The sequence below is a fragment of the Trachinotus anak genome, unplaced genomic scaffold, assembly GCF_046630095.1.
Source record: "Trachinotus anak isolate AG129_WGS33_773 ecotype Australia unplaced genomic scaffold, CSIRO_AGI_Tana_v1 ptg000008l, whole genome shotgun sequence".
Taxonomy (NCBI): Eukaryota; Metazoa; Chordata; class Actinopteri; order Carangiformes; family Carangidae; genus Trachinotus; species Trachinotus anak.
This window is the reverse complement of record NW_027273859.1, coordinates 4,081,520-4,097,250: the sequence shown is the minus strand read 5'-3', so window position 1 is coordinate 4,097,250 and position 15,731 is coordinate 4,081,520. Positions and strand designations below refer to the sequence as shown.

The following is a 15,731-nucleotide window of genomic DNA, read 5'->3' as shown; positions in this document are numbered from 1 at the left end:
AGGAAGATGCCACGATGAATGAAGGGGCTGTAATGGGATGAGCAAAAAATGGAGCCACGTTTTCCTGCCCCACATTAATATATATGTCAGTCAATTTGTGATAATAACCTCTACAAACACTGTGAGTAAAAATGCTAGGGCCACTTCAGGGTCCTTACCATTTAAGTTTTCACTGTGCTATAGTGATGTGTATCTGCAAACAAATCTGTAATTAATTAAACTACTGCATGTAATTTCCCAACAACCAAGGGTTCTGGGGTATTGCCTGTTTGGTAGTCTAGCAATGTGCTAGCAGCTCTGTGAAACTGTACCTGGGCACAGAGTTGCTTTGTTGCTCATGTTCACAGACCCTGTGCAGAGCTGGCATTACATGCATCTTGGTTATCCGATCACTTTCCTGCTCCATATGAAAATAAATACGTGTTCCTGAATGGAAAAGTTGTCTCAGACTTTTGGACCCTACTGTACATCATTTGAATGAGAGCAGGGCAAGGAGGGGCGAAGTGAATGATTGCACTGCACAGAACTCTACAATTAAACAAGGTTTTAGTAAATAGTAAAATATGTTCTGCTCATTATTAAACTGTGGTGGGACTAATTAGATGGTGGCACAGGATGTCAGTAGAGTAGGTGGTCCTTCAACGTGGCCCAGGAGTCAAGACACTTGTGATCAAGGTCTGAACAGGACCACAGTGACAGTGTTAAGCAGCTGAAGTTGGAAGGTATGTTGAATCATTTTGCACAATGTTGTTTCCCATTCAGATGTGCAAACACTCGCTCAGACAGCTCCCATTTGTTGTTGATGTACTGCAAAGTGAAACAAAGCCCTGATTTTACTGTAATCATCTGTCCATACATCTAAAGTGACTGCTCTGTTGCTTTATCACTCAGCTGCATTCTCAGATCTGGCATGATAATGAACTGAGGGGTGAAAGTAGACATTCATAATAAATAAATAAAATAAAATAAACATGATTACTGATCAGGCTGGATAAAATTACACTGGATTAGATGTTTAAAAAACTGTGCCCATCCTGTAGTTGTTGAATTATTTCACTGGACCTGGTGGTTGACCAACCAGACAACATCACCATGTCTATAAAAATCCATAAAAGAAAATGAAATAATATAATAGACAGTTTTTCCATATTTATGTAAAATTTGTATGTACATGTAATAGGCAGAAATGCACCGCTCACATTCAAATCCACAACAAAATAGTGCTAAAACGGACCAGCAAAACAAACCAGAACACAGAGTTGGCAATATTTGCACTTTGATAACTTTTTGCACGTTTAAACACATATGACTACAAGGCATTTTCCACTTACCGATGAATATCAATTAGACTGGATGTAAAGAAACACCAAAGTGATGTCTGCCACACAAGTTTACACATAATCTCATGATGCAGATCGGTGGTTACGATTCTCTTAAGGTTTTTTTCAAGTAACAAAAAGAAATCTAACAATGAAAAATTAAGAAATGAAAAGGAAATAATCAAAACTGAAGGTAGTGCAGTCTTTAGTTTGACAAAACAATCAGCTAACGGCAGCACTCTCATATTTCTGTCAATAAGTTATTCAACAGGAACTCTATCTGGAGCTGCTCTGTACAGTGCGGCTTTTAAAGCTCAAAAAAAAAAAAACTCCAACTGTCAAATCTGTAGACTAATCAGTAATTGTATGATTTATTATATGATCAAAATGAGACAGACTTAAAGGAGTAGTTGGACATTTTCACTGCAAAGATCAATACTACTCTCATTTATCTATGCTGAATTTGAAGCAAGTGCCAGTACATGGTTAGCCTGCGTTAGCAAGACTGAAAGTGGGAAGAAACAGCTAGCCTAGCTGTCACAAAAGAATCTGTCTACCAGCACATCTAAATTCCGCTAAATACCACATTATATTTCATTCATTATTTCATTCATTTAATATGTACAAAAAAAATGTAAAAACAAAAATTTGTGTTTTCATGCTAGCTTTTTGCTCCCAGTCTTTAGGCTAACACATGCTAACCATCTGCTGTCTCTAGCGTCATATTTACTGCACAGACATGAGTGCGGTATCAGTCTTCTCATCTAACTCTTGGCAAGAAAGCAAATACGTTTATTCCCAAAAATGTCCAACTATTCCGTTCAGCAAAGTCCACTGAGCTGCAGGATGACAGAGTGTAAGAAAGTATCTACATACATATAGTGGAAATCATTTCAGTGAGGAAGGGCCTTTACTACAATGTCCTTTTCTTAAGCAGAAGAAAAAAAAGGAAACCCAACCCTTTAATTATCTGTGGTGTCATCACTCACCACATTTGACTAAAACTTGATAATGGACATTTCAAAGTATATCTGTAAATATACAAAGATATATAGATATATAAACAGGACAACAGAAAGCAAAGTTTGGGATTTTAATGCTTAATGCAAGTTCATATGTAGGATGAGATGCGACCAAGGATGGCAGCAGGGTGATATTATTTGAAGACGTTCTCGAAGGCGGGACATTTGTAGGTCTTGAGTTTCTTGATGGCCTTTTTGAACTCTTTACTGGACTTGTCCCACTTGTGGATGCCCGTGAGGAGGTACTGCTTATCCACCTTGCGGCCCATGATAAGATACTGGTTTCCCAGGTTGTCCAGCTGCTGGCAGGGGCAATCCGCACCGTTCTTCAAGTACAACACCAGCTTCTTCATGTCCTTCTTCTTCAGGTTCCCTGCTTTCAACATCTTCTTCCTCTTCTGCAGGATCACCTTGCGGTCCATGTTTTCCCGCTTCACCTCCTTGATCTTGGCCTTGAAAGCTGTAAGTGGAGAAAAGGAGAAAAAACATGTCATGTTTAAAGGTGACTTCATGTACCAAATGTTTGGTATAAGTATACTGTTGCCTCTTGATACCACTAGTGCACAATCTCTGCAAGCAAAATAAAACATGATGAAGAGTGGCCGTCACTTCAGGGATGAGAAAGTATGCTAATGTGATTCTGGACCAAGGGGGAAACTTATTGAAGAAAGTATCACACTTTTTTCACTGCATTGTAACGTTATGTGAATTGCATTATTCATAGCTGGACTAACCCTTTCACTGTAGGTTTGAGGTCATTTGACACTGACAGGTTCATGTTTCCACTGTGAATGTCCTGCTTTGTGTGTATGTTGGTAACAGTTCTTTAAAAAACAAATCTGCAGGATCAGTATCAAGATTATTACTTTATGTTAGGCATTTATGGTAAAGAAAAACTTCCGGTGGACATTGTATCGTTATTGGATTTTACATTACAGAGTTAAATATGAATATGAAATCGGGCAATATTGTGATATGATATAGTTTCCCAAAGCTTTGGAAAATTGTTGTCAAACTAAATAAAATATAAAGAATTTCTTATCTCAGAAAAATCAAAGTATTTCTCCGCATTTATGCCAAAATCATGAAGAAAACCAATATTATTATAAAGCGGTCTTGATCATTGATTTCTTCACACTGGCCTAACACACTCAGAGATATTAAGGGGTTGATTACCACAGTATAAAGAGGACAGCAGACAAATGTCAGCTGACAATAGACCTCTATATTTCAACATTAAGTTGTTTTTCGTCATATGGCCTGTATACTTTGAACTTTAGAAAATTAAATAACATATACTTAACATGGCAGACGCAGCCAGGTTTATTTTACATATAGCATACAGGTGACTGTCGCTCAACACAGATCCTATAGGTACATGAAGGGGCCATGTTCACCTTCTTCAAATACTGTAAGTTATTGAACACCTTGGAAAAAAGCCAGATGGGGACATGATCAGATATTAGTGGGTTAGTTGAAAGCCTGAAGCACAGTGACACTAGAGCAATAAATTGAAAATTATCAGTATAACACTATAGATCAACTGATACTGGATTTTGCCTTCTGGATACTGCAGGTTCACAACACTTATACATGTAAAATAATACCAACATATGAGCAATAAACAATACATCAATGTCAATACATCAGCCTGGACAGTTTATCTAGCTCAGTACTATACCTGGTGTGCCATACCATGCAATCTGGTTAGAAACTTACTGACTGAGTCTTGTTTATGGTTTTGTATCAGGACTTCACTGAAAATTCATGATTTCCCTGATGATTGGAAACTTTCATATATGCAGGACATTGTTGCAAATGTTGTTCATGCAGCAGAAACCTTGAATTAATGGGGTTTAGGCCAATTTCTTACATAAGGCAATATCTGTTTCAGAGATTGTCTGATACTAAATCCAAGAGCCATGTTTGGCATCAAAGATCAAACACAATAACACACAAAGCCAATTTTCCCCACAAAAAAAGAAAAAAGAAGAAAAAAAATCATCAGATCTAGCTAAGAAAGATAAATTGTAATTAGCACAGCGTAACACTGCACTGGTGCGCCTTCTTTCTTGTCTTTCATCTGTTTTTCAGATTGACTATAATACTCCTGATCTTTCACTAAACTCTATTTAACCTTCTAATCACTCTGTTTCCGCCAGTTCCCCTTCTGAAACGGAGCACGAGTCAGACTTTGGTGGTCCAAATCTCCATATGCCTCCACACATTACGTCCTCTCATTTTCTACTGACATATAGTGATGTGTGTGTGGCATGGATGACCTTGTGACACAGCAGGGCGAGAAAAAAAAAGCACAGCATGCCATGTCCAATCGAATTGACATAGCTGGTGTCGGGATAAATCACTGAGTCACGTCGGAGACGGAGTCTTGTGACCTACAGCGCAGGGAACAGCCTGATTGAGCATGAATCATTTTCACACTCCAGCAAAGATCTGGACTGATAAAACTGAAACTTCTGTCTAATTTTCTCCACAGTTTTTGACACCAAATCCCTCTTGATTCACTTTTTGGAGAATTGTGCTTGACATAAAAACCTGAATTGGCACTTTAAGGAACTGTGAAACGTTTCATCTCTTCCTTTGCGCTCGCATCTCCCATTGCTAATTAAAGTGTTAAAAAAGGGCCGCCCTGTTTTTCCCAGTATTAAGAGTGCACATGGTAGGGATTAAGACTTTTATCCTCTGTCTCTAGTCTCTGAAATGGTCTCTGTTAGGAGGCTTAGTGTTCAGTGAAATCAAAATGGGTAGCATTCATAATTAGTGAGTCATAAAAGAGAAACCCTGGCCCACCCCTGAAAGGACCTCATCTTGATAATTCCTCCATCCTTGATAATCTTTTGACGCTATGAACTTTCTTTGCACCTCGTGTTTTTTTGAGGCCTTAATCTCCTCAGCAACATCATACAGTAACTAGTTAACATCAAATAATTAAACAGCTGTGTTGATAACAATGCTTTTTTTTCCTTACAGCTGGTGAAACTGTTCCTGCTCGTGTTTTTCCTCCTGTAAGATTTCAAAAGTATCCACGCATAATTATAATGTGCAATCGAAGTGAGGTGTTTAAACAACAGCATGATAATCTATCCTGTAGGTGGTCTTCAGTGGTGCTGCAACTATATTCTCAAATGACACTTGATTGCATGAGATTCTCAACAATGGACTGTGAAGCGCCGTTTCTGTCACCAAAACAAAGAGACTGTGCTCAGAGAATAACGTGATCGGACTGAGCCAGCCAAAAAACTCACATCGGAGCTGGAGCTGCACAATATGGCTGAAATCACTTTAAGAATATTTATAAAAATAATTCTTAGAATCAATCGGTATCCTAAAATAACAAAGGTATGCAAGACGACATATAAACAGTAAAGAAAAGTTATAAGTACTCAAGTGGCCAAGTGGCTACTTCATTTAAGTAGAACTTGCAGGCACTGGAGGGTTTTCATCTTTCTATTTCCGCATGCCAACAGTCCTTTTCTACTTCACCATATTTATCTGACTGCTAATACTTAATAAAGTTTGATTCTACACACAAAACACATGATTCACTAATAAGATTAGACCAGTGCTTCCCAACCTTTTTGGCCATGAACCCTCAAAATGACAATATCAGCTACTGGTATGCACTTGTGACCCTCCACCGTACAGTAGGCTTTGGCCTTATTATGGTCACGAGTTTTGAGGAATTCAACCAAAAAGTGATTTTTCCTTCTCAGATTCCTTCACATGAAATAGTTTTACAAGCCTGAGGAGAGAATCGTGTTCAGTATTTAACAAAGAAAAATGTTTCTCTGCCCTTCTTCCTTCTTGTTAAAAGATCAACCACAAACTTTAAAATATTGTTAATAGGTATACTTTGCCAATAATACTTCCCTACTTATGTATGTATATTTTTAATGGTGTCCTTTCTTTTTCTTTTTCTTTTTCTTTTTTTTTCATATAATAAATGGTTACCCACATTGGCTTGGAAGACAAACCAGTGAGGTACAATATATTTCTGCTAAACAAAAAAATTTAAAAGGTTTATCTTTGCTTTTTTCTAGTGAATTACTGGATGATTTTGACCTCTTCAGGCACCTAAAATATCAGTGTTTGTTTGAACTGGTGATTAGGGGTCACAAAAATGTTGCTTTGATGTAAAGGGTTACAAGCAGGGAAGGGAACCAGTTTAACAAAATGAACTGTGCATTATTTTTATACGTCAGACATGTGCCATGTGTCTGACAAAAACTAAGTCTAAGTGACTCTAACTTTCATTAATGCATTGACTCATAAAATCTGACCACAAATAGCTCATTCTAGCCACAGAAAAGCTAAGAGGACATCATTTTATTTCAGGCATAAGTAGACTATTCAGAAACCCTTTTTTTTTTTAGAATAATGAAAATCAGATTTAGTTATTTGTGTAAAGTTTATATAACAATATTATTTTTCCTTCAACAATCTGAGTTATTTCGCTCCAGGTTCCTCTTTCTGTTCTGATCCCTCACACCTGAACTGAGTCCCTGTGCCTGGTCAGAGGCTTCCAGCTGCCAGGGTGTCATAAACCCAGCAGAAGGGTGTGCACCGCTCTTCGTTTACAGTAATGGAAACACAACTGATCCATTTAGCTGCAGTGATCAGTTCTCCAGTGCAGGGCTGCCCTGTTGTTTACTGCATCAGCAAAGGGAAGGAGTAATTTGGCACCGACAACAAAGTGAGCTGACCGAGGCAGAGAGGAGATTTAATTGAGGGGTGCTGGAGTTTTTTTTGGGACAATGAGGTACCGTAAAACCTTAAGCACAGAGATAAATTGTGGTGGGAACAAAGTGTTGAGTGGGATGAGCTGTAAATCCGTTACCAGCTGAGTGCCACAAATAGTGTGTGTGTGTGTGTGTGTGTGTGTGTGTGTGTGTGTGTGTGCTTATGTGTGCTTATGTGTGTGCTAGAAGGAGAATGATCAGGATTTCAGAGAAATCAGGGAGCATCAGTCCTCACTCAGTGGACTAAAAGTGCTCCACTAAGAACCTGTTACTTATTACACCGACTCTGATGAATTATCTTGGAAACACACATCTAACTTACAAAAATCTTTCCTCCTCTGCCAGAGGAACTCCACATCCAGCCACCTCAAGTTCAAAGCTGCCTTGCTGCAGTGTTCTCTGCTTTTATCAGGATCAAACCACATGGAAAAGACAAATGCGCTTGTGCAATTGATGGGAAGCAATTATGCAGGGTGTCATGCTCGAAACACTCCTATGACCAAACAGCACACTTCACTTCTACCTTAACAGAGAACAGATCTTTCACAACTTCCAGTAAGTGTGGTTTTCAGTGGACAAAAATGCTAATTCACTGCCAGGGAGGGGATATTTCACACATGATTGGTCCACATAGATTAATAAAGACTTCGGTGCAAGTCACTGATTCATTCCTCAAACCTCTTCGTGGTTTTCCATTTCCGTGCTCCTCAGAGAAGAGCACTGACTCTATCTATCATATCTATTTTTCGCGGACCTCAAACAAAACAGACAGTCTTATCTGCAATTTGGATTTTAAACACAGGCTCCTAAAACATGCTGCTACCTACCTTTGGCGTCCACTTTCAGTCAAGTCTTAACTAGCAGAATGCAATCAGGATGATGGCTTTATCTTTCGTTGGTGGGATAAAACCCGTCGTGATTAAAGCGTGGGATTTTTCCTTCTGCATATTTTCATCTTCTTCAAGACAAGTCATTAACATGTGTTTGTGTTCAGCTGCCGTTAAGATATATTTATAGATGCACTTTCCTCCTCAGACCGAAAACTGAATTCCATCGGCTGGAAAAAGCAACAAACAAATCTTTAGCCTAGCTGGTGAAACAACCAGCGATGCTATCTCTTGTCAGGCTGTCAGGCATTAGTTGTTTACCCGCTGCAATCAACTCAGACTGAAATCCCAGCAACGCTTGTTGCATTCCAGAGGCGGTCGGTCCCTTGTGGGTTCAAACCTGCAACATAAGCAGCACAGTGTCTCATCCTCAGCCTGATACTAAATCTGTCTGTGTATCCTCACATGTCAGCTGGTTAGGAGACTTATGACAAGCAAGCAAAACAACATCTGTCTTCATTGGAGATGAAACAAGCCAATAATGTGCCACTCTCCTCTTGGCAAACCAGGACGCAGACTAAAAAAAAAGCGAATCCCATCACCGCAGCATAAACAACAGGGCAATTCGTTAAACAAATGTAACTTTAAACTTTTCCTTAGAACTAGAACAAAGTCTGGTTCCAATGTGCATCCAGTCTATATTTGCTCGGCAAGGCACCTGGAATTCAGGCTGACGCAAATTTTGGTCCAGCTAGTGAATAAAAGATGAAAGCATAACATCTTGCATCCTGTGTGCATCATGCACATATTATTTCTGGGAGTCCTCATAACTGTAATTCAGTTGATGTTTGTGTTTTTAATTGAACTAAAGGCTAACTACACTAAGTAAACTTAATCAAGCATCGCTATCAGCTAAAGATGTTCCTTCCTCCCTGGTTTGTCATTGTTCATGTCTGGTTACCTCTCTAGTTGGATGAAGATGCTCTGATGAAATGAACGCGTGAAACTGACTGTAGCTTGCAAGGTCTTACTTTCACAAAAGGCGATCTCTCGAATTTCCAAATATTCCCGTTTTCTCAGATTTTCCGTCCATGATGTTGAATTCCAAATGCTTCCACACACCACTTATCAGATTCTCAGTGTCATGATTATTTATGTAGCACAGCTCGCTAGTTTTACCCACTTAGCATTAGCGCAGACAGCGACAGTAGCCTATCTTAGGGGAACAGTCCTTGCGGTGGGTTGCATAGACAGGGAATTATAGGATTGCCCCCAGTCTGAAGGCGAGGCACGGCGTGTCGTGACTGTGACTTTTGAGCAGATAATTACAAATCCAACATGTATTGTGTTCCCACTTTAGAATGGTGATATAAAGGAGCTATATGTAAGTTTTGCTATTGCTACATAGCCACTGTTAGCATTAACAGCTGTTTACTTACCAGTCTAGAACAAATGTTGTGAGTTCAGCATCTAGATTCCTTTGCTCACTATATGGCAAAAGACAAATAGCTCCTTTAAATGTCGAATAAAAGGGACAGTGACATTAAACGAGATTAGCTTCTATTGATTATTCATAGAGCTAAAACTCGCTGTGAACAAAATGAGGAAGGAAAGACATTTGGCCGTTAACTATGAGCAAGATAAGCATTTCTTGATTCCTCATTTCTGTGTGTGTACATCAGAATGTGTCATCCATTGAGCTCAAAGTAAAACAAACATGTGGTTTATCATTAACTGCTTCATTTAGGAAGAGGTTAATGTGGATGTTCCCCCCGTGTGCAGAAGGTATTCTGTAACAACAGTCTACCCAGACAGCAGAGCAAACATCCCACTTAACTACAGCCAGGATCTGCCACATAAAGACTTTAATGACCCCAGTTCATTAGTTACAGAACATCATCCTTCACCAGACCAGACAGGCCTGGTGCATCTGACCCAGAGATAAAACCTCACATGGAACTTTTACATAAGAACAGACGGCATCATTAATTTTAACACAGAAAAATTGCCAAATACGGACAAAGCATGGCCACATACAAGGTGCACTTCGACATACTTGACATGCTTTACATACTTTGTTAAGAATTCATGGGCTGTTTTAAAGCTTGAAGATGGCAGATACGGTTGATGCAATCTCATGCTGCTCTTCTGATTTTGTGCAGAGCTGTGATGCATGTCAAGGCCCATCAGAGTGGGCTGTGTACAGTGTTTTAAATGTTGTGTGTGTGTGTGTGTGGGTGTGCATTTGTGTGTATTTGTGTGTGTGTGCGTGTGTGTGTGTTGGCGCAGTGGGTGTTTGGAGAACACTTACCAAACTCGCTGGCACACATGTGCTCCAGCATGGCGTCTGTTTTCATTTCATTGTCACATGGAGGGCAGATGGGAGAGTAACCTGTGGGAGAAAAAAAAATAAAAAAGAAGGGACACGGTTTGGAAATCAGTGGAAAAGAGACAAAAATACATGGTAGTGATAAATCACTGATATGATTTTACATTTGATTTATTCACATTTTGTATGCAGGCAAAAAAAAGAAACAAAGGATCAAGAGGGAAATAAAACAGTCATTTATCATTTGAAGAGGAATTAAACTATTAAACTATTCTTTTATTAAAATCCCTGCTCTTAGATTCCAATTTGAAATGATTTATTTTGCAAATCTCTACACACACTGAACCTCACATGCAGAGATCCTATTCTTGTGTCTGGTGACCTGACCTCAGTGAGGAATGTCTTCAGCTTTTATAGCTGGCTCTGACTAAGAGCTGCAGTAAACACTGTTCCTCACTTTCTTACGTTTAGACACTTTACAAAATGGATCTCTCCATAATGGTCAGCAGCAATGTATACATGCTGAGATGGAAAAAAAAAAGTATTAGAAATGTGGGAGGAATACATGGTAATGATATTCAATCCAAGCTTAAAGGAATGCTCTGACATTCCAAAAAAAAAGGTAATAATATCCAGCTCGAAGACAAAAACCCGGCCGAAGACAAAGCCAAAATGTGTTGTTGCCAAAAAGTAATTCAGTCTAGAGGCATATCTGCAAATATTTTACCAACACATTTTTTCAATTCTTTCTAATACCACAAATGATTGCTTCATGCAAAACAGCTGAGCTTACTTTCCAAACAAACTTGGACCTGCAATGCGATCGCAGTGTCCTGCAGCATTTAACTCAAACTGACTGCATTTCAATGTCACAGCGTGGACCCGGATCCATTGAGCAGAGGGGTAAGAAAAGGGAAAACAAACAGTTTTCCCTCCATCGCCAGTTGTCCATTACATGTGTTTAACGAAAGCTTGTGAAAGTAACACCCAGGTGTAAAGAGCTTGTGAAAACAGACACTGTTTACAGAGTCACTGAGTCCCCTTTTCCTATTTGAGCCTGGTTCCCCTTTTAAATCAATTATCACCAGCCTGTATGCAGCAGTGTTAGCTGACCTCCATTAATGATAATTAAGGAGAGCGGCTCAGAGGATTATGCTGCTTTTGTCTCCCCACGTTCCAGGAGAAGATTCATGGCAGAAAACAGAATTTCTGTGACGCTCCGAGCGGTCCGGCTCCAACAGGCCTGATTCTGTCCTGCGGGAGAACGCTGGCTGTATTTATCACCAGTGCTGACAAGAAATGATAACAGGTGACGTCTGGGGAGCGTGCAGCTCTGTGTGGTCCCCCTAACCTTGAGAAGGGAGCTCTTTTTCAGAAAAATGGGCCTTCGTCCATACCACCATGTCAGTCAGTAATACCCACCCCCTCTACACACACACACACACACACACGGTATACGTACCTTCTACAGATACAGTGAGCACTGTGTAATTGCTGATCCACAATCCCCCCATTTAAAGCCAACATGTTCAGCAAAAATGTCTTCGAGTGGTGTATTTACAGCTTAAGAACGAAATATAAGTAAGATGATGATGTGACGATGGAAAATCCCCTCTGTTTTATGGTCAAAGTGAATGAGGTGGTTGTACTTTCTCCTCCCTGGCGCACACCTCACCTAAGCAGCCGGCAGGGACACGAGCACAGCAGCCCGACCTTCAGACCAAAACTATTCTGCATCAGCCCGAGCTTTATCTTCCCCAGCCTTGTTGTTTTTGTGCATTTTTCAGGGTTTCTCTGGTATTTGTCAGCTTGGCTCATCAGGTTAGCACTGGAACACAAATTTTCTGGACTATGTTACAACACCCCCCACCCCCCACTGCACTGTTCTGCATAAAGTGTCTGACTCTGCTCCACACCAACCCACACACGGTCCCAGCAGGTTTGGGGAATCTGCAACTGAGGAGCCATTGGTGATAGATGATAACCGTGGCTCTCGCTCACCTCCAGGGTGTATTTTAATACACATTATTTGGACAGTGTGTTTTTCAAATTATGTCTTCATCTTTCCATCTTTCATCAGTTTGAATGCATGTGTCAGAGATGGCTGGGTAGAAAATGGGAACTAATAGATGCATGTATTCGCTTCTCACTGCTGGATGCCCTCCCAGCATTGTCCTCCAGCTTCAACAAACACCTTGAAATAAATGACTACCATCTGTTAGAGCTTTTTCAATATTACAACATCACTCCAAGTCAATAGCGAGCAACTTCACATTCACGTCAAAGCCAGAGTTTATACAGCAGAGCGTAGACTGAGAGGAGCGTGTAACTGCATGAGACTGTCTCAAAGGAGTGTGATGGGGGCTGACATTGTTAAAATGGGATCAAATCCAGGTTTTCACGGTTGATTTTCTCCCCAAAAGGTAGTGTTTGGTTTGTTTGTGCTGGGATTTGCATCTGCAAACACACCTTCCCCCCTGAAATAACATTCTCAAGCCCATTTAACTGCACTGGTGTCGACTTTAACACAGTGGCAAAAGTGCTGGCTGTTTCTCACTCAGGTAGTTCTTCTGAATGTTTAGAGTTTATTGTTTGTTGTATTAAGAAATCCTGAATTTCTGCTTGTTAACCAAATGACAAAAAATGAATCGCTTGCTATTTTGAAGTCTTTTATGAAACAAAAATGCCAAATATGAGCCGTATGAGCCCTTCTCGAATGTGATGATTTACTGCTTCTATCTGCTTTACACAAGGTGTTTTGGGGTTTTTTTTTGTTTCGGATTGTTGGTTTGACAAAACAAGACATGTGAACATGCCACCTGGCTGAGCTGTAGAAACCACTGACAAACCACTCAGGCCGTGTTCTGCGTATTTTTCTATGAACTTAAGGATTTTAGCAACCTGGAGGGAGTTTATGTTCAAAAAATAAAATTACACTTGGTGGTTATCTTTATAACATATGGTATCTTTAGAGAAAAATTTAATTGGTTTACTTTTAGGTCATGTTTAATTCCTGGCAGAAAATAAAAAGCTCTGAAACAGCATTTCACCAACATGTTGCAAAATAAGATTTTACAAAGTATAAAAAAATTGAAATAATTACAAAGTTTTCTTTCAGTCAAGTAGCTTGGGTCTGTATCAGAACATTCTGGCTATGTCCTTTTCTTATGGGAGCTTGGTGGTTATTGATAATTGTTTCTGGCATTTTAGGACTAAATTAGTTGGTGGAAAATATGATGAGATATTCAGCAGATTACTGAAGACATGAACATGATACTCCCCAACAGAGAAGCAGGTTTCTGACCAGAGGAGACCCCTCTCTGGGGAGTTTCTCCGAAAGGATATTCTCCTCCATCAACCACCATCAAGTTGCAGTTGAGTAAGACACAAACCCACAGATGTCCCGGTGGAGCTGCTCACTGACCACCGACACCACCCCACACAGGACTAAATTAAAAGGATGTTGAAATAGCTCCGCACTTCTCTTGATAAACACAGGTTGAAAAACACAGCAGTGAGCGCTCCGGCTGCGGCTTCAGAGCCTCAGTGGGACGGACTGTGGATTACCTGTGGGTTTAGTGGCCTCGGTCGCGTTGGGCTGCGTCATGGCGATGCACACGTCGTCCTGGGGAAACTTGTCACAGGTGAGCATCTCCGGCCAGGGGAACCCGAACGCCTCCATGATGGGGGTGCAGCCGTCCCGCACGGCCTCGCACAGCCAGCGGCACGGGTAGATGGGCCGCTCCAGACACACGGGCGCGAAGAGCGAGCAGAGGAAGACCTGCGTGCCCGGGTGGCAGTTCTTGTGCACCAGGGGCACCCAGCTGCTGGCCTGCTGCTTCACCTCGGCCATGGTTTCGTGCTCCAGCAGGTTGGGCAGCAGCATCTGGTTGTAGCCCACGTTGTGACAGAGCCGCAGGTCGTCCGGGATGTCCACGCACTGCGGGGGTTTGCCGTAGCTGCGCCCGCCGTTGTACACGTCCGACTTCCAGCTCAGGTACTCGTACTCTGACGCCCCGCACACTGACAGCAGCGCCACCGTCACCGCGATCCGGATCATCCTGCAGAACGACTCAGAAGTAGACCTCATGCTTTCTCTTTGACACAATAAAACGAATGCAGCTGAGTGCGGGTCAAGCAGGCGAACCAGGAGAGTCACTTCATGAAGAAATTCAGAACAAGAGGAAACAAATGTAGGAAAAAAAAAGATTAAAAAAAAAAAGCTGAGCTCTGCCGATCGACGTGCGTAAAAGGTGCAGAGTTTCTGGTTCGGGTAAAGTCCACAGGCTCTCTCCTCTGGTGCGTCTGTCTCCTGCGAGAGTTCGGGGAGGTACAGCGCTCTGCCTGTGCGCAGCCTGGAAACCAAGAGGTTGTAAAGTGCGCTCCGGCCAATCGGAGTGCGTCTGAGCCTTTTGGCACTCTGCTGTCAGTCAAAGCGCTTAATTACCCAGTGTGTAAAAAACTCTCCGGGAGCCTCCCTGCTCCAGCTTTTACACCCCTGCTTCTGCTTCCTTTGACATGACAAAATACTGAAAAGGGAGACATACATTTAAACCCATGATTCTTGTTAATATGTGAGTTCTTATGCATGCTGTGCAACATTAAAGTGTAAAATTTATCATTATTATTATTATATATAATATATTATGTAGGATTTCCGGGACATCCTTTCATTGTCAACCTGTGCAGGGAACAACTTGTGTCTCATGAGGATGATGAAGTTTCCCCTGTAATGCGAGGAAATCCAAATTGTATTAATATTTACTAGAAATATCTCTGCAAGGAGGAGAGCCTCAGTCTGTGCCTCTGATGTAGGCCTGTTACTCTTTTACTACAACACTGGAGTCACTGAATAAACATACATTTCTCTTAAAAATAAATACCACTGGTTTAAAAACCCAGAGGGTTGTTTAACAAAAGTTACGCTTCAACTGTTATGAAGCTATTTCCAGAAACTTCAAGGGAGCTCCCCAAACATCTGGATGAAAACAAAAGAATCTGTCTTCTGCACATTGAAAACGGTTTTTGATCTCTTTCTATCCAGACAACCAGGATTGACAAAGCTGACCTCCTTGCTCTTTTTAGTTTCAAAATTCAGTAAGTATCAATAAAGACAAGCATGAATGAGTCACTTTGGTATACAGATTGATTTGGCTGCACAAAGTAAGCGATGAGATGTGTCTATTATGGCTACTATGTACTATGTTGTTTAGATGAGCTAAAAGAGCAGAAACGAGTAAAAAAGAATCCTGTGCGAATACCTCCAGAGCAGCAGGAGGCTTTGTTAAACTACCCTCTTGGCTTTCTGAAAAATGAAATGATATTTATTTTATGGAAAATCTGACGCCGAGCTCTGTGGCTCAAACAATGTCAATACATGAGGCGCACACACTGGGTGCAGGGTTAACTTTCATTCCAGCGGCTCCAAAAATGTGTCACAGGGAACACAGCAAGTCCTCGAGGATACTGTGAGA

The 15,731-nt window shown here is 40.9% G+C and overlaps 1 protein-coding gene across 1 annotated transcript; it reads right to left on the bottom strand.

Annotated features, from left to right (window-relative positions):
• Positions 1-1,134: 1,134 nt before the first annotated feature.
• sfrp1a (secreted frizzled-related protein 1a) lies at positions 1,135-14,655 on the bottom strand. The gene is made up of 3 exons (XM_071481946.1): positions 13,825-14,655; positions 10,240-10,320; positions 1,135-2,801 (listed from the first exon to the last, which is right to left on the bottom strand). Exons 1-3 carry the CDS (start codon positions 14,345-14,347, stop codon positions 2,476-2,478), a joined length of 930 nt encoding a protein of 309 aa, XP_071338047.1. The 5' UTR covers positions 14,348-14,655; the 3' UTR covers positions 1,135-2,475.
• Between the last annotated feature and the right edge of the window lie 1,076 nt (positions 14,656-15,731).